The following is a 27510-nucleotide window of genomic DNA, read 5'->3' on the forward strand; positions in this document are numbered from 1 at the left end:
ATTCCAGCATACTATTGTTCGAAAATCAGGAATCTTTGTTATCGAGAAATCTTTTTTTTAAGCTTTTAATCTATTTGATCTCTGTGACCTTGAATATAGATCAAGGTCTTTCGTTTGGAAAAACTTAAATGTTCTTCACCAAAGCATGCTAAAGGCCCAATATCAAGTCCTTGGGCTTATTGGTTATTAGTAAGTAATTGTTGGAAGATTTTAGCCTATTTTACCCATATGACCTTCAATGATGGTCAAGGACTTTCATTTAAACAAACTTTGTAGCCCTTCACTCCAGAATGCTAGAGGCTCAAAAAAGTCCCTGGGGCTCTTGATTATTTAGAAGTTGTAAAAAAAGGAAAACGATGATGCCGGCCGACGGACTTATTCACCCCACAAGTATATCATATTTATCTGTTACAGGTAATTGGTTGTGTAATAGTGTGTTGACTGTTTTATTACCTATTTTTGATGTATTACTAACCAAAGGATCTGGTAGGATGTAAGTATTGATAATTTCGTCTTGATGTCATTTAACAAGTTTTTAAAATTTTGTTTTATTGTTGTTCTTTTAATCCGACAAGCATGCTACCGACACCTATCAACTACGTTTAAGTGCCGGTTGCGCAAGCACAGATATTTAAAGTTTTCACAAAAAAAAAACTCATAAGCAAGTAGCAATATAAAGATACGAATCTGTTATATAATACAGTATTTACCATATAGTTTAGCTATAAATTTGCAACGTATAGCTGATTCAACCTTCTTTGAATCAGCATGGTGTATGGTCGCGTTTCTGGTTGATTTTGGAACGGGAAGATATTGTATGCTAGAACATAATACAAACAATTTTACTAGGAAACAGTCGGAAATATTCAGTTGCAATCCTATACGTGTTCAAGTCGAAATCATTGATAAGAGGGGCGGGGCACTACATGCATTGATTGCAGCCAAACTATATGTTGAAGCTCTGGTCCAATCCTCTCCCCAAATTGTTCAGCGATCAACTGCTCAACACTTGGTCATTTACACCAGTATCTGATCAGGCCCGACAGGGTTGTTAACTGTCTTTTGTGATTGGTCCGCCTCGTGAGGATCACTTAACTGATAGGGTAGACGCTTTTCCTTTCTCCCTTTGGCTAAGTCTCCTTGACTGCACATTTTTGTCTCTGAGCATACTTGATAAAATCATATCAAGCAAAACTGTAAATGTAGTAAGTGATGAGTAACAGTAAACAACATTTCAAATTATCTGAATTAAAGTATGGTATCAAGCGGAAATCAATAACACCTGAAAACTCGTGAAATTATCACAACAGTAAGGATATCACTCAACAACGCTGTGATATCAATGTTGCGATTCCCTTTCTTACAATACTTCACAAATGAACCAGGCTACCGAGATGGCTCCGAAAGTAAATTTACCGATTGACTGCTAGATTTATAATTATAGATAATAAAAAAAAAACTTTCAGCAGATTGTTCAAGAAAACGTAAATCCGGGGTACTCTTGCAACATATGTGCTGCTAAATAATTTCAAATTGAACATCTGAACAGTGCAGATCAGTAACACAACATTTTTTTCGTAGGACCATTGCAACCGTTGATAATGCAGGAACTTTTGCAACGTGATGTAGCCTAGCAGTATGTTGTACATGAAACAACAATATCCGTTTGTTTAGGTCACATGAAGATACGGTAACCGTCCGAGGAGCGTACGCCCGTGTATTACCTCGCGACATCAAGATAGAGGTATATGTATCTCACACCTATGTAACCGATTTAAGATAACGACGTGGACGACACGTCAGGTTGTCAGCTCTCATGGTCAACCAGTGTATCCACGAACGGTAAAGCATCGGTTGCAGAAGTTTCATGTAAGGCCATGACATCCCTTTGTTGGCTCGCTACTTACATAGAGACGATGATAACGTCGAATGCAGTTGCTGCTTACACATGCACCTAATCGGTTTTACTGACGAGTGTCACTGTACGCTTCACTAATAATATGGACGACAGCGTGTCTATCGACTTCATGGTGCGCGACATATTGACATTTACGTAACGATAAATGATGGATTCGGAAAAGGGTCTGCTATGGTATGGACAGGGATATCTCAAGGCGTGAAAACACCTCTCTATGTTATCCATGGTAATCATGCATAAATGAGATAGAGGGATCAGCTCTTGAGGCCCACGTTCTTCCTCTTATTCATCAAAGTAACCTAACGTTCCAGCAGGTTAACGCGAAGACCCATTTTCCTAGGGTTTGTCGTGACTTTCCGGCTCAAAACGACGTTCCAGTTCTCGACCATACAGTCCGGATATGACCCCAATTGAGCATTTGTAGGACTATATACACCGGGAATTTAGTAATCGCGTCAACGTCCATATACCTTCTCCCAACTCACGTAGCTCCTTATTAAGGAGTGGAATAGTATCCCTAAAGTTACAATTAACATCTGGATGGGGTCATTTTTTTCCGCTAGTACAGTATATGATGACTGATAATTAAAGACAAGTGAAACAGACTCAAATACGGAAACAAAATGATTAATTCTTTCGAATAACTTAAAACGTTCGAAATAATCTAGATAATCACATTGACCAACTTGCTGTGGTTTTCAAATACCCTTTAACCAAAGTCTATTTAGCACGGGATCAAGGAACGTTTCCATTATCAATATAATAAAGTTTACAACTAGACTTCTCCCTAAGACTTCTACCTAAACTGTGGAAGAGAGAGTGCGAAACTGAAAGGTATCCAAGAATACCTACTACTTGCAACTTAACTGAAATATCAGCAACACAAAATGAGACATAACAGGATTTTATTGCACCTATACAGTGTATTATAATCAATTAAATATATGATAGGGAATACGTCAGCGTTTTCATCATGTCCTGACACGGCTTGCACATAAGACATACTGAAACATATAATTTCTAACAAAGGGCATACAAACGATTTCCAGACAGGGCTATCCTGAATAAAATTTATAATGGTCCCATTACAAGCCAGCGGTGGTCTTTAAATCCCTTGGATTTCTCAAGAGCAAATCTGCGTTTTGTTTCTTATTTTGTACTATATCGGTCGACTTTGGGCTAGTTGTTTGTTATGCTTTTTTAGAATTTACGTTCTGACAATGATTGGTGAAATCAGGAATCGTAAGAGACTGCTGGTGAGATTTTGAATGAACAGAGATGTTTGAATATAGTGTTTTGGAGATAGCAGGAAATTGTCTATTATGGCATTGTCTATTATTAACACCAATTTAAACGACGTCACCTCTATAACAGTCCGTTCTCTTACATGTGTAAGAGAGCACGACTGGAAAAGCCCTGCGCTACATGGGCATGTATTACTACTGTGAATAAACAATTCATCTAATCAACCGTTATGCGAGCGTTCATATATTGTTGTAAAATAATAGGTCTTGTCTAAATATAACGGCACGTAAATATAGTACTCTGTTGTGTAATACTACCCTGCATTCAAATATCTTCCGGGTCTGCCATTCCTAAAGAATTGGGTAAGTTTCACCATTTCAATTCTGGTACATTTTCTACAGTTTCTGAATACATGTTCTTATAATAGGGTATGATTACTGCTTACGGGAGAATGTAATATATTGCAGTAATGTTAAGGAGAGTTTGCAATATCCTGGTAATGTTATCGAGATATAAACACACCCGGGCAATGTTCATATGCCGTCCTGGTAACACATGCACGACATAAGGTAGTAAACGTCGTGGGCAACGATTTATCATTTCTACTTGTTTAAAAGGATAATACGGCATGAAAACACGTTTTTGTTTTTTGTTTTTTTTTTTTTGCTTGTTTTTACTTCTTTTAACTACACATGTAGTACAAATACGATTTTGTCTGTTATTGCACTAATTGAAAACATGAAGGCAGAATATCTTTAAGAAATCGTTCCCATAACGACTTTGTGCAGTGGTCATATATTCATGACTAGGCGATTATGTGTCCTATATAGGGAGTGAAGTGCTCACTCCGTAGAATAAATTGTCTTCAATCATATTTTTTGTTAAACATTAGAGACAAGAACGTCAATATGAGCAGTATAAAATCTGGTGGTAAGTCTAACGTGAATATGATGTGGCGCCACTGTTCCTGTGGTGCTGTACGGAGGCAATACAATGGCTGACGTTGACAGTCCCCGGTGGTAAAATATCCGAGCAGTATGCCATTCTTGACAACAAAATCATGTTATAGTGCCCTCAAAAGAGGCAATATTAGATAAATGCAGCTAAATACACCATCAGTATGAACAGTTTGATAGGTCAAATTATCTGTCTTCCTACAGCAGTTGAAACATGTATCGGAATATCAACACTTATTTATTAGTAGTTTATTCTCTGTCGAAACTGATCCCTTCAGTTCCCTATTCATAACGGACTGAATCAAATGATCAATAAAATGATTAGTTACTGGGCTGTATAGAATATATATTCGAAGTATTTATAGGAACACGTATATTACATGAAAACATTACTTTACAAACATAATACACACATAAAACTTCGTCTTGAATAATATCATGGAATTGTTCGTTAATCATGGATCATTTAGACGCCAAAACTCCTATGAAAGTCTATTGATACGAACCCGCTTAACACGTACCATATATCCTTGTTAGAACGAAGGTTTCAATACTTAGTTAAACATATCGATCGGGCTATTAACAAATAAGCGATACTTATTTTTTCACAGTATTGTTACCCAACAAGTAGCGTCCATGTTCATATCAGTGACTGTCCGGAAACCGAGTATATATCAATAAAAAAGATATAACTTTTCATAATTACATGTACGTTTGATAAATATGGAATGAGGAAGTACCGCGATGTTAACAGGGTGTTATTACATCAATAGTTTAGTATAAGAATGCACGGTGTGCAATTCATTATTCAGCCGGACCTTAATAACGAATTTTTCTATTGGAAACTACCCAAGAGCGATATCTTTATAGAGTCAAAACCAATACTTTTACAATGGCAACGTGTATTCTACATACACACTAAAGTAATATAGCGATATTACAAAACTAATTGTAATGCCTCTGGAGAATTAATTTGAAAGCCCTTATGTTAAAAAGAACTTTAACAGGTGCATTCAAAATTAAATTTAAATTCATGTACATGCAAAACATTTGCAAATTGTTGATTATAAAGTGGCGGTTTCCTGTTTCATATTTTGCTACTTGCTCCTTCTCTCCCTAAAAAGAGTTTCACTAAACAACTATCCATCTCAGGCTCCCTGACATGTCCCTCAAGTAGAACCTCAGGAGACTTCCTTTCAGTCTCCTAAACTCCTCTTCATCTGAGCGGACACTCTCTCTTAAACCTCTCAACTATCTGGTTTTTACCGTTATATTGGTTACTAAACATTTGTACCGTACCATTTTTTAATATTCCATTATTGCTCTATACCCCTGATAGTTTTGGTGTTGATGATCTAATTAAGTCCATCATCCTTCTATATGTTTTGTTGAATCATTCGGTCACTAAACTATTAATTTAATTACTGTTTTTTTTTTTACATATATTTTTTCGGTTAAAACAATCTTCACCTTTAGTCTTTTTATAACATGTCTGACATACCATTCGCAGTGTTTGGAATCTTATTATCTTTCTAAACTTTCGGTCTGTGCGAATTCTAACATAAACATACATGTACAAACAATTTTACTAGGAAACAGTCGGAAATACTCAGTTGCAATCCTATACGTGTTCAAGTCGAAAACATTGATAAGAGGGGCACTACATGCATTGATTGCAGCCAAACTATATGTTGAAGCTCTGGTCCAACCCTCTCCCCCAATTTTCCAGCGATCAATTGCTCAAACTTGGTCATTTACACCAGTATCTGGTCAGGCCCGACATGGTTGTTAACTGTCTTTTGTGATTGGTCCGCCTCTTGATGATCACTTAACTGATAGGGTAGACGCTTTTCCTTTCTCCTTTTGGCTAAGTCTCCTTGACTGCACATTTTTGTCTCTGAGCATACTTGATAAAATCATATCAAGCAAAACTGTAAATGTGATAAGTGATGAGTAATAGTATACAGTATTTCAAATTATCGAACTAAAGTCTGTTATCAAGCGGAAATCAATAACACCTAGCATCGCGTGACATTATGCCAACGGTAATGATATCGCTCCACAACGCTGTGCTATAAATGCTGCGATTCCCGTTCTTATAATACTTCACAAATGAGCCAGGCTACCGAGATGGCTCCCACAGTAAACTGCTAGATTAATAATAATAGATAATTGCAAAAAAAATAAAAAAAAATATGTGCTGCTAAATCATTTAAAATTGAACATCTGAACAGTGCAGATCAGTAACACAACATTTGTTCGAAGCGATTTTACAGCTAAATGCCGCGATTGAAAGTCGTGGAGGTGCAGGACCGTTGCTCTGATAATGCAGGAACTTTTGCAACATGATGTAACCTAGCATGTATGTTAAACATGAAACAGCAATATCCGTTTGGTTAGGCGTCTCAGAGTCACATGAAGATTGGGTAACCGTTCCGGAAGCGGACGCCCGTGTGTTACCTCGTGACGTCAATATGTGTCTCACACGTCTGTTACCGATTTAAGACAACGACGAAGACGACACGTCAAGTTGTCGGCAATCATGGTCTTCAAACTCGTCTTTGAACGGTTCAGAATCGGTTACAGGAGTCTAATGCAGGCCATGACATCCTTTTGTTGGCTCGCCTCTTACGTAGAGACGATGACAACGTCGAATACAGTCGCTGCTTTCACATACACCTGATCGGTTTCGTGTGGCCCATCCGGGATGCATGTTGTTCACTGGTGAGTCTCACTTAACGCTTTACTCATCATATGGGTGACAGCGTGTCTGTCGACGTCATGGTGAACGAAATATTGACACTTGCGTAACGGAAATTGACAGATTCGGTGTAGGGTCTGCTTTGGTATAAGCCGGGATATCTCAAGGCGTGAAAACACCCCTCTAGGTTATCCATGGTCATTATACATCAGTGAGGTATCGGGATCAGATCTTGAGGCCACACGTTCTTCCTCTTATCAATCAACGTAACCTAATGTTGCAACAGGACAACGCGAATACCCATGTTTCTAGGATTTTTGTGACTTTCCGGTTCAAAACGAAGTTATTGACCATACAGTCCAGATATGTTCCCAAGGGAGCATGTGTGGGACTATCTACAGCGGCGGTTAAGGAATCACGTCAACGTCCATATCAAGTCTCTAAACTCACGCATGTCCTTATTAGAGAGTGGAAAAGAATCCCTAAAGGGACAATTAACGTCTTGATGGGATCATTGCTTTTTCCACTAGTATGTGATGACTGATAAGTATAGCCAAATCAAACAGACTCGAATACGAAAAACATATGAAATGTTTCGAATTACCAAAAATAAAAACGCTTATTTAGTTAATCACATGGACCCCTTGCTAGGACATTCAAATTATCTTTAAACCAAACCCGTTCAGCACGGTATTAATGAATTTTAACATTATCAATGTCATTAAGTTTACAACTAGACCTCTACCTAAACTGTGGGAGATACCAGCTGACATGGCTTGCACATAAGAAAGAGGCAACATGCTAATCACGACATGCTGAAACATGAAATTCCTAACGATAATACAAGACTTACAAACGATTTCCAGACAAGATTATCCTAATTAACATTAATAATGTTCTCATTACAAGCCATCGATTGTATTAAAATTCTTTTGATTTCACAAGGGCAAATCTGCGTTTTGTTTTTATTTTCCACTATATTCATCGACTCTGGGCTAGTTATTTCATTTTTCCTTTCTGTTATTTACGTTCTTCCAATGATTGGTGAAATCGGGAATCGAAAGAGACTGCTGGTGAGATTTTGAATGCACAGAAATGTTTATGTAATGGGTTTGTTTGAGGTAGCAGAAAATATATATTAGTAAGACCAATTTAAACGACGTCACCTTGATAGTGGTCCCTTATCTTACACATGTTTATAAAAGGACATTGATACACAAACAAAAAATCCTGGGCGTGTAATTAGATGATCGACACCAAGCACACGGGGCAGTAAGTGATTTTCAAGTAAGAGTAAGAGGGCAGGGGCAGAGAAGGGGCGAACGCAGAAAGTAAAAAAGCAGGGAGAGCTCGCCTGGAATAGCCCTTGGTACACATGACTCTGTCTCGGAACAACAGAAACCACGGGACAAAGTATGATAGACATTAATGTACTGTATTAACTGAAGACACTATACGATCACTGTGTGTTTGTAACAAGAACTTGGGTACGTGCGCATTTACATAAGTCTTGTCTAAATATAACGGCACCGTACTAAGAATGCCTCATACTGCCCTGCATTCAAATATCTTCCGGGTCTGCAGTTCATGAAGAATCGGGTAAGTTTCACCATTTCAATTTCGTTACATTTTCTAGTTTCTGAATACATATTCGTCCGCGATAGTGTATGAGTACTGGTTATGAGAGAATGTAATATATTGCGGTATTGCTAAGGAGAGTGTGCAATTTCCAGGTAATTTTATCGAGATATGAACACACCCGAACAGTGTTTATATGCCGTCTTGGTAACACATGTACAACATAAGGTAGTAAACGCACTTTTACGTATTTACTGCTGCAACTTGTCGATGTTTAACATTTGGATTACTTGTCAAAAGTGTATGGAAACTGTGGGCAAGTTATACGTGCTTAAAATGATAATACGGCATGAAAACATTTGTTTAAATGTTTTTGTTAACTTTTTTTAACCTTTGGCAATAGAAAATACGATTTTGTCTGTAATTGCACTAATTCAAAACATGCAGGAAGAGTATTCTTTCAGAAATCGTTCCCATAACGACCTGGTGTAGTGGTCACATATTTATAGCTATGTCATTAAGTTTCTTATATAGGGAGTGAAATGCTCACTCGGCAGACGAAATTGTATTTTTCAATCAAATTGTTTTGTTTAAGTTTACAGTTAAGAACGTTTATACGAGCAGTATACATTCTGGCGGTAAGTCTAACGTGAATACGATATGGCGTCACTGTGTTTGTAGTGGTGGACGGAGGCAATACAATGACTGATGTTGACAGGCCCCGGTGTTAGTATGTCATTCTTGACAAAAGTATCGGGTCATAGTGTCCTCAAAAGAGGCAATACTGTATAAATACAGCTAAATAAACCATCAATATGAACAGTTTGATATGTCAAATTATCTGTCATTCCTACAGCCAGCAAGCCCTAGTCGTAAGATATATCGGGATATCTTCAGCATTTCAAAAAATTAACACTAAGTTCTTAGTAGTTTATACTTTGTTATGACCACTAAGCTGAACCCTTCAGTTCCCGCTTCATAAAGGAGTGAATCAAGGATCAGTAAAACGATTAGTAACTGGGCTGTATAGAAAATATATTCGAGGAAGATTTTTGTATAGGAATATTATTACAATGTATATTACATGAAAACATTACTTCACAAACATAGTTCACAAATAAAACTTGGTCATAGATCATGAATAATATGACTGATTTGTTAGATAAGTTAGACGCCGAACTCCTATGCACGTCTCCTTTGATACGAACAGCTTAACACGTACAATATATTCTCGTTAGAACGAAGTTTGTAATGCTTCGTTTAACATATCGACCGGGCTATATACAAATAAACGATTTTTTTTCAGTATTTTTACTCAACAAGTTGCGTCTAAGTTCAGATATATCAATAATAAACAATATAACGTTGCATAATTACATATGTGCTTGATAGATATGGAATGAGGAAGTATCGCGATGTTAATAGGGTGTTATTATATCAATAGTTTAGTATACAAATCCATGGTGTGCAATTCATAATTCAGACGGGCCTTAATTGCGAAGTTTTCTATTATAAACTACTCTTTATAGAGTCAAAACTAATAATTGTACAACGGTAACGTGTAGTATACATACACACTTAAGTAATATAACGATATTACAAAACTAACTGTAATGCCTCTGGAAATTTAATATGATAGCTCTTATGTTAAAAAGTTGAACATGTGCATTTAAAAAAATGTAAATTTGTGTAAATGCAAAATGATGCAATTACTGATCGTACAGTGGTGGTTTCTTGATTCATATCTTGCTATTTACTCCATTTCTCCCTGACTAATTCCTAAAGCGGAATTTCAGGAAACTCCCTCTCAGTCTCTCAAATTCCTCTTCATCTGAGCGGACACACTCTCTCTTGTACCTCTCAACTATCTGGTTTTTACCGTTATATTAGTTACTAAGCATTGTAACCGTAGTTGGATCTAAGCCTTCAGTTCGTGCCGATTCATTTTTATATTGCATTTCCTCACTGGATGAAGGGTTAATTATCATTTTAATATTTTTCCATTATTGTTCTATTCCCCTGATAGTTTTGATGCTGATGAGCTAATGGAGTCCATCATCCTTCTGTATGTTTTGCTAAATCATTCGGTTACTGGACCATTAATTTAATTTATGTTGTGTTGTCATTATTGTCTAGGCTAAAACAATACACCTGTAGTCTTTTTATAACATGTATGACAAACCAATCGCAGTGTTTGGAATCATATTATCTTTCTAAAATTTCATTGTGTGCCAATTCTAACATAACATAGAAAAAAAGTATAAACAAAAACGTGGACTACATAACACACACTGCCATCACATTCAACTCGTGATGTTCTTTGTTGAATCTGTTAGTTATACTGTTTATTTATTTATTTATTTATTTATTTGTTAACATATATAAAGCGCATAAGATGTTTCATAATTAATCATTATAGGCCCTTAGTGAATTAATTATCGACCGAGGTAATCGTTTTCACAAACATAACGATAGTTTTAGTTGTTAATCGTCTAAATTTGTGTAACTGTTCCGTGTTCTATGTCTAGGCATATGCGATCGTTTGCAATTTACTTGTGTCCTGATAAATAGGCAGATTGCTACGAAGTTAGACAATATATCTCTTTGTAATTGTTTATAATAGATGAATCCAACAAAGCAGAGGTACCGCCGCATCTTTCACACTACCGAATTCCGAATTCATTTTCTAGCATTTAAATCCAGCATATTATTGGCCGAATATCAGGTATCTTGATTATCGAGAAATATTTTTTAAGCTTTAAACCTATTTGTTCCCTGTGACCTTGAATGTAGATCAAGGTTTTTCGTTTGAACCAACTTAAATGCTCTTCACCCAAGGATGTCACAGGCCCAATATCAAGTCCCTGGGCCTCTTGGTTATTAGTAAGAAATTATTGGAACAATTTATCCTGTTTGACCCATTTGACCTTGAACGTAGATCATGGTCATTCATTTTAAATTACTTGGTAGCCCTTCGCCCTAGCATGCAACAGGCCGTATATCAGGACCCTTGGCCTCTTGATTATTGAGAAGTTGTTTGAAGATTTTAGCCCATTTCAACTATATTTGTCATATATTTGAATGTTGGTCAAGGACTTATTTAAACAACATTTGAAGCCCTTCACCCCAGAATGCTACAAGTTGTCACAAAAAGAAAAGGAAAACAATATGATGCCGGCCGGCAGGACGGACTTATTCAACCCAAAAGTATAATAATAATGATTACGTATGGCAGTTGAGCTAATAGATCGATGACAACCTTATGTCATAAAGAACTTAATATTTTTTTTTCAGAACATCAGGATCCTTTCTTCAGGATGGAACCTAGAAGAGGATATGAAGTAAGTTTTTTGTATAGATTTTATATAAATGACATATCGAAAGGAAGTAATAATTAAGTCATAAATTATTAAAAAGCGAAGGTCTAATAAATAACCAAACATAAAGCAAGGACAAAAATAGATACTGTTTGTTCTCAGGAGAAGCTACTATGGTAGATATATGTTGTTTCTCTAGACATTTCTGAAATCAGGAAGACAAACAATGTACTGTACACCAGCATCAGCTGAAATTGGAGTCGTTTAAAAAATATATTATCCCTATCAGTACAACCACTTGATATCTTGATAAATAATACATAATTTGTATTTGATATAAAATGTCAATCAGTTTTGTTATTTCTTAAAATATCTGAAATGACTACAGTTTTTAAGAAATACATATCAATAGCCTTATATATACATATGTATTATTGAAAAAATGAGAGCTGATTTGATTAGTAAATTGCATAAATTAGTAAGATATAATCTCTAACGATATATAGAGGAAATGTACGATTGCTGCTGAATTGAACAGAATTTTCCGATGGACGCTCTAATACGGTAGGATATTCAATTTGCCATTCAACCCCGCGTCCTAAAAGCAGCACCTTTGCAATTTAATGCTGTGTGTGGTTCCCTATATGCATAACTACACGATTTGATCACTCATATGTACCTGTGTGAAGGCTCAGTGCACAATCAACTTGGAGCTTGTGGTTAACCCGACATAAAGCCCTTGTTCTCGAGTCTATTGATATGCTAAAGCTACCTACATGCTGCCTACCTTACAATACACAGTAGCAATAATTGCTCTTTAAATTGTTAAAAACCAAAAAAAATCCTTTTCATATTCGAATTTGTTAGCGAATTGTTAACTCTGTTTGTTCAGTGCATTTCATTACATATCGGATGTCTGTCTACAAAGTCTATCTACCTAAAATCTCACATGTTTAATGGCGGACATGAGGAGATTAAAGTTATTCTGTACAGGAAATTTAGTATTTAAAACGAGGTGTCAGTGAAGATATAAATCGCTCTCGGCATAAGCATTCAATGATTACCTCTCTTTACAATTATGCGTATCTTATTTCCGAAATAATTAATTTACTCATATGCGCATTTCGTGGTATTTTCTCTGTTTTTGTTTAATATATGACACTTTTTTTATCTGAACATGAGAAAGTCCAAGATATCTTATCAGTATCTACCAATATTGTTGTTAATTGCAGAGACCATTCACTGATTTATCCAAATCTCAGGTAATTGAATTTGATTAACCAATCTGTTTCAAATATAGCTTAAACAGCAACGGTCGTTTTCAAACACATTCTTGCTAGCCGGCGCTCCATTTTCCAACATTATATTATTTAATGACCGTCAAACAGAAAATGTTCGTCCAAACAAATCTTTACAACGAAATCTGATTAATGCAAAACTAAACCAATGTCAAAGAAATAGATTGTTATTTGAAAAAAAGTACATGCTCATGCCAATGGTGATGCATCATTAAGAATAAATAACTGATGCTTTCTCTGAATTCCTGATACGTATCCACATTTATTCTTATGCTTCACATTGCCATTTTCAAAGCAAGTATCCTAGAATAAAATTTCGTTAAAACGTACGAATAAACATTCATAACATATGTTAAGCAATTAGAGGAAAGAAACTTCGTACGTCAAGTCAGCATCTTGCATATTACCACATACAGTAATGTAAATGTTGGTTCGTTAGTAACAAACCAAACATTTTGGCATGAAATGTTTTCTATTAATCATTACAAAATAAACATGAACTTAGGGTTCCAAACTATTACTCTTAAATGTTAAAAGATTTTGATTAGAAGTAAAGAGAAAAATATATCCACAAACGAATAACAATAATGAAAGCGTTGATTAAAACCATACGTTTACATGCTGAGATTTCACTAAGTTGATTACAAGAACTTTCCAACAGCCTGATGTAGTATCAGCTGGAATGAAGGTAATCACATTTAAGTAATGATAAGTATGATGCTTTACTTTAGGATACCCTGACCCTAATAATTCTCGATATAAACACATGACATTTTACAAATGTTTATCTTGGAAAGGTTTTGCATCAAGGACTAGATGAAACACTCTTTGTGATGAACGAAGTAGATAATTATTTTGTAAAAATCTTCTATGTTTGCATCATTTGGGGAAAAGATTTTGTTCTGAATAGAGATGCCTATGAATATATCTTTGTATCAAAGCTAGACAGACATAATACCAATTGATATATTTTTGTTTATTTCTTTATTCTCAAAGGGTTCACCTACATCGTCAGTAAGTTCTGATGGAACCATTGTAAGTCCTTTAATATAAATCCCACGACAATCTTTCTTGATATGTACAATCATTTGACATTTAGTAATTGTGTAACAAGATTACAGTTATAAAAATTGAAAATGTTTAAAGCTTTTTGAATCTTAAAAACGAAATTTCAAACATTTATAATTGGATTATTGGAAATTGAAGATAAATTTAATTTTTTTTTTCTGCAATTTGTGTCATTTTCCAAAAAAATATCAAATCAACATTTTTATCTTTGAATAGTTTCTGAAAATTTAAAGTGAAAGGATTTTGCGATGTCTCACGTCAATATTGATAGTAACTGTTTACTGATTGATTGCAACTGTTTACTGACCGATGATTTTCTGTTTTTATCTCCACTTTAGCCGCCAGTCGATTGTGCAAATTCCAGCAGTGAGGTAAGTCCATGTATCCAGCCGATTTGTCAGTATTCTCTATATAAGTAGATGTTAACCGTGGTTGGTAGGTACCAGATCAGTAATTGGTGATAGTACAGAGGTCATTAGGATATATCACCATGTGGATTGCTTCTCGTAGGTAACTTATCATAGACATAATTATGGGGAATCTAGGGTGTTTATGTTAATTCTTATGTGGAACATGTAGCCTATAATAGCAGTCAAAGATATAGACATAGGATATATATATATACCTAGTTGAATATGCCCTAGTACATATAATAATGTTGGTAGCTCGCATAAACTAGAATTGTGACATAGAAAGCTGATTAAATGAAAAGCATGTAAAACAAGAGTTTATGAATATATCTTTCTATTGAAGCTATACTAACGTTTATTTATTGTAGCTTATTTTAATTCTTAAAGAATTCCCCTGCATCGTCAATGAATACTGATGGGTCCGCTGTAAGAAATTAGCAATGCTTTGTGTTTCATTTATCCCCAATTTAAAAAATATGAAGATTGAATTGCTGTTCATTTTTGCAATAAGTGACATTAACTATTTACTAAATTACACCCGCGATAATCGACTATATACAATAATTTAGGGAAAAGATATTGTTTGGAATGTAGGTGTTTAAGAATATGTTTTACTATCGAGGCTAGAAATATATTCTTATATTTTTGTTTTTTTTATTCATTTATTTTCATTCTTAAAGAATTCCCCTGCATCGTCAATAAGTACTGATGGATCCGTTGTAAGTAATTAGCAATCTTTATTTAGCTCATTTATCATTAACAAAAAAAGTATGACGACAAAATTGCTGTTTTTAATTGTCATAACCGGCATTAACCAAGATTTATTTAGTGTCAAGAAAACTTAATAAAAAAATCAATCAGGATGTCAAAATAAAGCAAATCGGGATATGTTTTGTTATGTTGAGCGTGCGCCATGTTGTTTATAATAATGAACATGAAGTTACATTCTGTATCTATTTTGTAATGATTTCGAAAAATCGACTATTCGAAAACGAAGTAACATTCAAGGTTGGACATTGAAAAAAAAATGTTATGTATTCATTTTTTCTTACTTTCAATAAATCATTTAAAAGTACTTCTATAAACTAAAAATATCTTGAAACTTTAAAGCGAAAGCATTTTGCGAAAGCTGACGAGTGATTGTACCTGTATGCTGACCGATGTTTTTCTGTCGTATTTCCACTTTAGTCGCCAGTCGAATGTGGAAATTCCAGCAGTGAGGTAAGGGCCTGTATTCATCACTCAGTAAAAATGTCTTTAGTTTCGTTATACGTACGTCTTAACAGTGGTTGACAGGTACAATATTTGAAATAGGTTATAAAACGTGCAGTTGTCATGAAGATATATTATCACATGGATTGCTTTTTCTTGGTATCTTATAATCGACATATGTGGATTCTAGGGTTCCGATGTGAAATTTTCCTAGGAACATGTAATCTATAATAACAGTCGTATATATTGACGAAGTACATATGTGTATCTAGTTTCATGTTCTCTTGACCACATGCATTATATAGATTACTCTCAGTAACTTGAATTGTAAAATGAAAAATGATTAAAGGAAAAACACGTCAATCGCCATGCGTTGAAAACACATTGATTAACTTATCAATTTGATAGATAACAAGAGCGAGTACGATAACCAACTACATTTTATCTACCATTACTATGGGAAAAGATATTGTTTTGAATTAATAAGTTTAAGAATATATCTAAATATCGAAGCTAGGAATACATTGATATATTGTTGTTTATATTTTTTATTTTATTTTATTTATTAACTTTTTTTTGTATTTTTAAAGGATTCCCCTGCATCGTCCATACATACGGATGGATCCGTTGTAAGTAATTACCTAAAATGGACCTTCAGTGGAATTCAGAGTGGTTGGTTTATATTTTGTCTGTGTTTAAAGGTTTCAAATGCATCTTCAACGAACACTCAAGTGCATGTAAAGTTATTTTTTCTGGTGATTTTGTTAAGGAAACAAATTCTAAAGAGTAAATTGACGATTGTCTACTGTACTTACTTATGTACCTGTAACATAACAATATTTACTACGAATGATATGATTTTACCAACCAAGCGGGATTGGTGATCCTTTGGTGCAAATACATCATTGTTTTAATCCGTTATTAATCTTACTTTCTGCAATGAACACATATGGATATCCTAAAATAAGTTCACTTTATCTGACACTCTTTAATTATCTTAAGGTATATATCAATGATCAAACGGGTCACAGGCATGGAGAAACAGTTGATACTAGAATCAATTATCAACGGGAGATAGCGGTAAGTTATCTTAAATTTTATAAACCGAAAAAAAAATTCGGATTGAATTTCGTTGATGAATTTTGCATACACATCAAATATAACCCTTTTGATAATAGCACTATAACTAAAATGAAGATTAACAGCATACCTCAGCTATTACTTTACTGCACAAACGCAAAATAATTCCGTATTTTGTTTTATGTCTCCGATTTCGATAAGCAGACTTTCTTAACACATCATATATATATTTGGGGCGTTAATTTGAATAATTTATTTAAATCATATATATTAAAAATACTCATATAAATGTGATAAACCTTTGCATCTTTCCAGTCTCGGACGGAGTGGAGGAGCGTGGTACGTATTAACTTTATTAGAAATAAACTTATGGAATCAGTTATTCAATTAATTTCATGGAATTTATTTTAAAATCTTGAAGAATTTACTTATCTTTCTCCATCTCAGTGGATCATAATGTTTCATAAATATGTGTGGACTATATCCAAATAGATCATACCGTATCATAAATATGTGTGGACTTTTATCGAGGTTGATCATATCCTATTAAACTGTACTGCAATAGTTTTAGATGTCATGTGATTTAAATTTAAGAATTATATTATACACTCATATCATATACCGATAGATTCAATTTAGTGAGTTTCAATTAGTTTTAATGTTTTTTTGAATTTATTGAATTTTTTTTATTTATTTATTATTTCAAGCTGAATGCGCATTCAGATATCAGAACAGTTTTCAGAACAATTGTAAGTCAAATCATTTAACACATTCTGATCCTCGTTACATGTAACGATTTGCATCGTCAAGAATTCTGTAACAACGTTTAAACAGTAAACATTAAGGTTATTATATGTTAAAACAATCTTTTGCTCTGTGTTCTTTATCATCAGAATTGATGTTAATTAATATGTAATGATATCAATAGTTTTATCAATATATTTTTTCACCTTTTTCTCAATTACCGATTTTTACTGACTTTCATACATTTTCTTTAAAGACGGACTCACCTTCTAGCTCCACGAGTAGCGACCGTGTTTTCATTTCTGACAACGAGGTATGGTATGATACTGTTTGGTATTTGAAGCGTGATTGTATGGCCTGTATATGAATATGGGAATAAATTCAGCATCGACTGACATTTCCAGTCAATATGATACCTTATACATATAACACAGTGCCAAGTATTTGAAATTATTCACTGAAGAAAATGTGCTTATCCCAGGTAAAATAGCTTACTATCGGAAATAGTGAACAAGTCGATACATATTATCAGGGAATTCCTGCCCCTTATATGTGCACGAGTGGAATTACAACGTTACACGATGTGCAATGTGCGCAAGATGATTCTAAATGATGTTAAAACGTCCCGGCCGGTTGTGAAAGAAAGATTATTTAGGGATTTCACAAAGAGTAGTTGTTGTATATGGTACTTCTTTCACTCCAATTACATTTACAAAAACCACAAAATACACGAGCTAATTGCTCATCATTTATTAACCTTAAGCAATGAAAATAAAGGTTATTATTTCTTTATTTTGATTTTTTCTCAGAATACGAAATTTGCTAAAAATATATTTTTTTTTTCTTCTGATATGAATCAGTCATTACTTATGTCACAACCTTTATATATTATCTTTAAAGACGGAATCACCTTCTAGTTCGTCGAGCAGCGATCATTTTGTCAACTCAGGCGAAGTGGTATATCAATATAAATGTTTAATGTTAAAAAGGTTTTCAAAGATCACTGCTGTGATCAGTTATATTTTCCCGATAAGCCACACTAGAAGTGTTAATTTAAAATCTTCTTTTTGTAAAATATATTCAACGTTAATAACAAACTGCGTTGATAGTACAGCGTCACTCACAGTCTTACCGGTATAATTTCGTATGAGATGAAAAATATATAAGATGTGATTTTCTTGTTTGTATATGAACATGGGGATAGCTTCAACCTTACTTAATATTTGTACTAAATTTATATTACCCAATGCCCATACTGCAGTATCCAATATTTAAATCTATTGACTTAGTTCAATGCGCTTAATAGGTACCTAATCAAAATAAATATCCGTGGTGAAAATGTTAACCAACTCAAGATATTGACCAACTATCAAAAAGTAACTTCCCTTTACATGTGCAGCTATAAGATCGCTCAATGTTATGCACGCAAGTACTTTTGCAAAACTTAGGAAATACTGGAGTTTAATACTAATTATTTATAAACCTTATGCAATTAAAACAAAGGTTATTATTTCGTTAGTTTAATTAAGTATTAAGGATATGTTAATGATTGATCTTGATCACATGAATTAAAATAATTGCTGTTTTTTTTTTTACATATTCATGTAATTATTTTCTTGTTATTCCTTCTCTAATGAATAAGAGATACTTATGTCACAACCTTTATATATTATCTTTAAAGACGGACTCACTTTCTAGTTCAACGAGCAGCGATCGTTCTGTCAACTCTAGCGAACAGGTATGTCATTATAATATTTAATGTTGATAGGTTTTCAAATATCACTGCTGTAATCAATGTTACATTTGATCGATAAGGCACGTTAGGAGTGTTAATTCAAAATGTTCTTTTTGTAAAACGTATTCAATGTAAATAACAAACAACGATGATATTATAATGTCACTCACAATCTTACCGGTATAATTTCGTATGAGATCAATAATATTTAAAGTGTGATTTTCTGGCCTGTATATGAACATGGGGATAGCTTCAACTGAACTAAACTTTTTTACTCAATTTATCTTACCATACACCAATAATGAAATGTCAAATATTTTAATTCATTTACATAATCCAATGTGCTTAATAAGTACCTAATCAAAATACATATCCGTTGTGAAAATGTTTACCAACTCAAGATATTGAACAACTATTAAGAAGCTACTTCCCTTTGATATGTGCGATGTTTGCATGATAAATAGATGTGTGATTTTATCGCATATGCGAATGTGCGAACGATGGGCGATCGAAACGAAGTGTATGGGATAGACATCGTTGTTTATATCAACTTTGAATTTGATCACAGATAATGTTTGTACGTCCCGAACGGTTTCAATAAAAAGATTATTTAGATATAACACAATAAATGGTTGATGTATATGGTATTTCTTACATTCACGTAAGTACGTTTGTAAATCTTACGAAATACTGGAGCTTCATGCTCATCAGTAATATATCTTATGCAATGGAAATAAAGGTTATCGTTTCGTCAGTTTAGGTACGACTTAGGTATATATTTGTATGTAAATGATTGATCTTTATCACCAGTATTAAAATAATCGCTGTTTTTCTTATATATATTCATTTAATTACTTGTTCAGTGATTCTTTTTCTCATGAATAAGTCATTACTTATGTCACAACCTTTATATATTATCTTTAAAGACGGAGTCACCTTCTAGTTCAACGAGCAGCGATCGTTCTGTCAACTCTAGCGAACAGGTATGTCATTATAATATTTAATGTTTATAGGTTTTCAAATATCACTTCTGTAATCAATGTTACATTTTTCCGATAAGGAACATTACAAGAGTTAATTTTTTTTTTTTTTCTTTTTGTAAAATGTATTCAATGTTAATAACAAACTGCGCTGATATTATAGTATCACTCACAGTCTGACCGGTATAATATCGTATGAGATGAATAATATTTAAGGTGTGATTTTCTGGCTTGTATATGAACATTGGGATTACTTCAACCTTACTTAATATTTGTACGAAATTTATTTTACCCGATGGCCATACTGCTCTATCAAATATTTGAATCTATTAACTTAATTCAATGCGCCTAATAGGTACCTAATCAAAATAAATATCCGTGGTGAAAAGGTTAACCAACTCAAGATATTGATCGACTATCAAAAAGTAACTTCCCTTTACATGTGCAGTTATAAGATCGCTCAATATTATACGATGTACGATGTGCGCACGATAAAATAGATGTGTGGTTGTATCGTGTATCCGAATATGAGTACGATGGGCGATCGAAACGAATTGCATTAGACAGATATCGTGATTTAAATCAATTTTGAATTTAGTTACAAATAATGTGTAAAGGTAATGAGCTGTTTTGATAAAAATATCACTTGTAATTGACACAATGTATGGTTGCTGTATATGGAATTTCTTTCATGCACGTAAGTACTTTTGCAAAACTTAGGAAAAACTGGAGTTTAATGCTAATCATTTATAAACCTTATGCAATGAAAACAAAGGTTATTCTTTCGACTGTTTAATTACGTATTAGGCATATGTTAATGATTGATCTTGATCACATGAATTAAAATAATTGCTGTTTTTCTTTTACATATTCATGTAATTATTTTCTTGTGATTCCTTCTCTAATGAATAAGTCATTACTTATGTCACAACCTTTATATATTATCTTTAAAGACGGAGTCACCTTCTAGTGCAACGAGCAGCGATCGTTCTGTCAACTCTAGCGAACAGGTATGTCATTATAATATTTAATGTTAATAGGTTTTCAAAGATCACCTCTGTGATCAATGTTACATTTTTCCGATAAGGAACATTACAAGAGTTAATTCATTTTTTTTTTCTTTTTGCAAAATGTATTCAATGTTAATAACCAAACTGCGCTGATATTATATTATCACTCACAGTCTGACCGGTATAATTTCGTAAGAGATGAATACTATTTCAGGTGTGATTTTCTGGCTTGTATATGAACATTGGGATAACTTCAACCTTACTTAATATTTGAACTCAATTTATGTTACCCGATGCCCATACTGCAGTGTCCAATATTTGAAACTATTATATTATTTCAATGCGCTTAATCGGTACCTAATCAAAATAAATATCCGTGGTGAAAAGGTTAACCAACTCAAGATATTGACCAACTATCAAAAAGTAACTTCCCTTTACATGTGAAGTTATAAGATCGCTCAATATTATACGATGTACGATGTGCGCACGATAAAATAGATGTGTGATTGTATCGTGTATCCGAATGTGCGAACGATGGGCGATCGAAACGAATTCATTAGATAGATATCGTGATTTAAATCAATTTTGAATTTAATTACAAATAATGTGTAAAGGTACTGAACTGTTTTGATAAAAATATCATTTAGAATTGACACAATGAATGATTGCTGTATATGGTATTTCTTTCACGCACGTAAGTACTTTTGCAAAACTTAGGAAATACTTGAGCTTAATACTAATCATTTATAAACCTTATGCAATGAAAATCAAGGTTATTATTTCGTCAGTTTAGTTACGTATTAGGCACATGTTAATGATTCATCTTGATCACATGAATTAAAATAATTGCTGTTTTTCTTTTATATATTCATGTAATTATTTTCTTGTTATTCCTTCTCTAAAGAATAAGTCATTACTTATGTCACAACCTTTATATATTATCTTTAAAGACGGAGTCACCTTCTAGTTCAACGAGCAGCGATCGTTCTGTCAACTCTAGCGAACAGGTATGTCATTATAATATTTAATGTTAATAGGTTTTCAAAGATCACCTCTGTGATCAATGTTACATTTTTCCGATAAGGAACATTACAAGAGTTAATTCATTTTTTTTTTCTTTTTGCAAAATGTATTCAATGTTAATAACCAAACTGCGCTGATATTATATTATCACTCACAGTCTGACCGGTATAATTTCGTAAGAGATGAATACTATTTCAGGTGTGATTTTCTGGCTTGTATATGAACATTGGGATAACTTCAACCTTACTTAATATTTGAACTCAATTTATGTTACCCGATGCCCATACTGCAGTGTCCAATATTTGAAACTATTATATTATTTCAATGCGCTTAATCGGTACCTAATCAAAATAAATATCCGTGGTGAAAAGGTTAACCAACTCAAGATATTGACCAACTATCAAAAAGTAACTTCCCTTTACATGTGAAGTTATAAGATCGCTCAATATTATACGATGTACGATGTGCGCACGATAAAATAGATGTGTGATTGTATCGTGTATCCGAATGTGCGAACGATGGGCGATCGAAACGAATTCATTAGATAGATATCGTGATTTAAATCAATTTTGAATTTAATTACAAATAATGTGTAAAGGTACTGAACTGTTTTGATAAAAATATCATTTAGAATTGACACAATGAATGATTGCTGTATATGGTATTTCTTTCACGCACGTAAGTACTTTTGCAAAACTTAGGAAATACTTGAGCTTAATACTAATCATTTATAAACCTTATGCAATGAAAATCAAGGTTATTATTTCGTCAGTTTAGTTACGTATTAGGCACATGTTAATGATTCATCTTGATCACATGAATTAAAATAATTGCTGTTTTTCTTTTATATATTCATGTAATTATTTTCTTGTTATTCCTTCTCTAAAGAATAAGTCATTACTTATGTCACAACCTTTATATATTATCTTTAAAGACGGAGTCACCTTCTAGTTCAACGAGCAGCGATCGTTCTGTCAACTCTAGCGAACAGGTATGTCATTATAATATTTAATGTTTATAGGTTTTCAAATATCACTTCTGTAATCAATGTTACATTTTTCCGATAAGGAACATTACAAGAGTTAATTCATTTTTTTTTTCTTTTTGTAAAATGTATTCAATGTTAATAACAAACTGCGCTGATATTATAGTATCACTCACAGTCTGACCGGTATAATATCGTATGAGATGAATAATATTTAAGGTGTGATTTTCTGGCTTGTATATGAACATTGGGATTACTTCAACCTTACTTAATATTTGTACGAAATTTATTTTACCCGATGGCCATACTGCTCTATCAAATATTTGAATCTATTAACTTAATTCAATGCGCCTAATAGGTACCTAATCAAAATAAATATCCGTGGTGAAAAGGTTAACCAACTCAAGATATTGATCGACTATCAAAAAGTAACTTCCCTTTACATGTGCAGTTATAAGATCGCTCAATATTATACGATGTACGATGTGCGCACGATAAAATAGATGTGTGGTTGTATCGTGTATCCGAATATGCGTACGATGGGCGATCGAAACGAATTGCATTAGACAGATATCGTGATTTAAATCAATTTTGAATTTAGTTACAAATAATGTGTAAAGGTAATGAGCTGTTTTGATAAAAATATCACTTGTAATTGACACAATGTATGGTTGCTGTATATGGAATTTCTTTCATGCACGTAAGTACTTTTGCAAAACTTAGGAAAAACTGGAGTTTAATGCTAATCATTTATAAACCTTATGCAATGAAAACAAAGGTTATTCTTTCGACTGTTTAATTACGTATTAGGCATATGTTAATGATTGATCTTGATCACATGAATTAAAATAATTGCTGTTTTTCTTTTACATATTCATGTAATTATTTTCTTGTGATTCCTTCTCTAATGAATAAGTCATTACTTATGTCACAACCTTTATATATTATCTTTAAAGACGGAGTCACCTTCTAGTGCAACGAGCAGCGATCGTTCTGTCAACTCTAGCGAACAGGTATGTCATTATAATATTTAATGTTAATAGGTTTTCAAAGATCACCTCTGTGATCAATGTTACATTTTTCCGATAAGGAACATTACAAGAGTTAATTCATTTTTTTTTCTTTTTGCAAAATGTATTCAATGTTAATAACCAAACTGCGCTGATATTATATTATCACTCACAGTCTGACCGGTATAATTTCGTAAGAGATGAATACTATTTCAGGTGTGATTTTCTGGCTTGTATATGAACATTGGGATAACTTCAACCTTACTTAATATTTGAACTCAATTTATGTTACCCGATGCCCATACTGCAGTGTCCAATATTTGAAACTATTATATTATTTCAATGCGCTTAATCGGTACCTAATCAAAATAAATATCCGTGGTGAAAAGGTTAACCAACTCAAGATATTGACCAACTATCAAAAAGTAACTTCCCTTTACATGTGAAGTTATAAGATCGCTCAATATTATACGATGTACGATGTGCGCACGATAAAATAGATGTGTGATTGTATCGTGTATCCGAATGTGCGAACGATGGGCGATCGAAACGAATTCATTAGATAGATATCGTGATTTAAATCAATTTTGAATTTAATTACAAATAATGTGTAAAGGTACTGAACTGTTTTGATAAAAATATCATTTAGAATTGACACAATGAATGATTGCTGTATATGGTATTTCTTTCACGCACGTAAGTACTTTTGCAAAACTTAGGAAATACTTGAGCTTAATACTAATCATTTATAAACCTTATGCAATGAAAATCAAGGTTATTATTTCGTCAGTTTAGTTACGTATTAGGCACATGTTAATGATTCATCTTGATCACATGAATTAAAATAATTGCTGTTTTTCTTTTATATATTCATGTAATTATTTTCTTGTTATTCCTTCTCTAAAGAATAAGTCATTACTTATGTCACAACCTTTATATATTATCTTTAAAGACGGAGTCACCTTCTAGTTCAACGAGCAGCGATCGTTCTGTCAACTCTAGCGAACAGGTATGTCATTATAATATTTAATGTTAATAGGTTTTCAAAGATCACCTCTGTGATCAATGTTACATTTTTCCGATAAGGAACATTACAAGAGTTAATTCATTTTTTTTTCTTTTTGCAAAATGTATTCAATGTTAATAACCAAACTGCGCTGATATTATATTATCACTCACAGTCTGACCGGTATAATTTCGTAAGAGATGAATACTATTTCAGGTGTGATTTTCTGGCTTGTATATGAACATTGGGATAACTTCAACCTTACTTAATATTTGAACTCAATTTATGTTACCCGATGCCCATACTGCAGTGTCCAATATTTGAAACTATTATATTATTTCAATGCGCTTAATCGGTACCTAATCAAAATAAATATCCGTGGTGAAAAGGTTAACCAACTCAAGATATTGACCAACTATCAAAAAGTAACTTCCCTTTACATGTGAAGTTATAAGATCGCTCAATATTATACGATGTACGATGTGCGCACGATAAAATAGATGTGTGATTGTATCGTGTATCCGAATGTGCGAACGATGGGCGATCGAAACGAATTCATTAGATAGATATCGTGATTTAAATCAATTTTGAATTTAATTACAAATAATGTGTAAAGGTACTGAACTGTTTTGATAAAAATATCATTTAGAATTGACACAATGAATGATTGCTGTATATGGTATTTCTTTCACGCACGTAAGTACTTTTGCAAAACTTAGGAAATACTTGAGCTTAATACTAATCATTTATAAACCTTATGCAATGAAAATCAAGGTTATTATTTCGTCAGTTTAGTTACGTATTAGGCACATGTTAATGATTCATCTTGATCACATGAATTAAAATAATTGCTGTTTTTCTTTTATATATTCATGTAATTATTTTCTTGTTATTCCTTCTCTAAAGAATAAGTCATTACTTATGTCACAACCTTTATATATTATCTTTAAAGACGGAGTCACCTTCTAGTTCAACGAGCAGCGATCGTTCTGTCAACTCTAGCGAACAGGTATGTCATTATAATATTTAATGTTTATAGGTTTTCAAATATCACTTCTGTAATCAATGTTACATTTTTCCGATAAGGAACATTACAAGAGTTAATTCATTTTTTTTTCTTTTTGTAAAATGTATTCAATGTTAATAACAAACTGCGCTGATATTATAGTATCACTCACAGTCTGACCGGTATAATATCGTATGAGATGAATAATATTTAAGGTGTGATTTTCTGGCTTGTATATGAACATTGGGATTACTTCAACCTTACTTAATATTTGTACGAAATTTATTTTACCCGATGGCCATACTGCTCTATCAAATATTTGAATCTATTAACTTAATTCAATGCGCCTAATAGGTACCTAATCAAAATAAATATCCGTGGTGAAAAGGTTAACCAACTCAAGATATTGATCGACTATCAAAAAGTAACTTCCCTTTACATGTGCAGTTATAAGATCGCTCAATATTATACGATGTACGATGTGCGCACGATAAAATAGATGTGTGGTTGTATCGTGTATCCGAATATGCGTACGATGGGCGATCGAAACGAATTGCATTAGACAGATATCGTGATTTAAATCAATTTTGAATTTAGTTACAAATAATGTGTAAAGGTAATGAGCTGTTTTGATAAAAATATCACTTGTAATTGACACAATGTATGGTTGCTGTATATGGAATTTCTTTCATGCACGTAAGTACTTTTGCAAAACTTAGGAAAAACTGGAGTTTAATGCTAATCATTTATAAACCTTATGCAATGAAAACAAAGGTTATTATTTCGACTGTTTAATTACGTATTAGGCATATGTTAATGATTGATCTTGATCACATGAATTAAAATAATTGCTGTTTTTCTTTTACATATTCATGTAATTATTTTCTTGTGATTCCTTCTCTAATGAATAAGTCATTACTTATGTCACAACCTTTATATATTATCTTTAAAGACGGAGTCACCTTCTAGTGCAACGAGCAGCGATCGTTCTGTCAACTCTAGCGAACAGGTATGTCATTATAATATTTAATGTTAATAGGTTTTCAAAGATCACCTCTGTGATCAATGTTACATTTTTCCGATAAGGAACATTACAAGAGTTAATTCATTTTTTTTTCTTTTTGCAAAATGTATTCAATGTTAATAACCAAACTGCGCTGATATTATATTATCACTCACAGTCTGACCGGTATAATTTCGTAAGAGATGAATACTATTTCAGGTGTGA

At 33.2% G+C, this 27510-nt stretch overlaps 1 protein-coding gene across 1 annotated transcript; it reads left to right on the plus strand.

Moving 5' to 3' along the window:
- The first annotated feature begins 1394 nt into the window (after window positions 1-1394).
- On the plus strand, window positions 1395-27510 carry LOC117341738 (uncharacterized protein DDB_G0271670-like). Its single transcript, XM_033903600.1, has 11 exons — window positions 1395-1406; window positions 19209-19265; window positions 20189-20245; window positions 21196-21252; window positions 22203-22259; window positions 23210-23266; window positions 24217-24273; window positions 25223-25279; window positions 26229-26285; window positions 27235-27291; window positions 27505-27510. The coding sequence occupies exons 1-11, from the start codon at window positions 1395-1397 to the stop codon at window positions 27508-27510; spliced, it is 531 nt and encodes a 176-aa protein (XP_033759491.1).

This window comes from Pecten maximus, chromosome 14, assembly GCF_902652985.1.
Source record: "Pecten maximus chromosome 14, xPecMax1.1, whole genome shotgun sequence".
NCBI classification, from domain to species: Eukaryota; Metazoa; Mollusca; class Bivalvia; order Pectinida; family Pectinidae; genus Pecten; species Pecten maximus.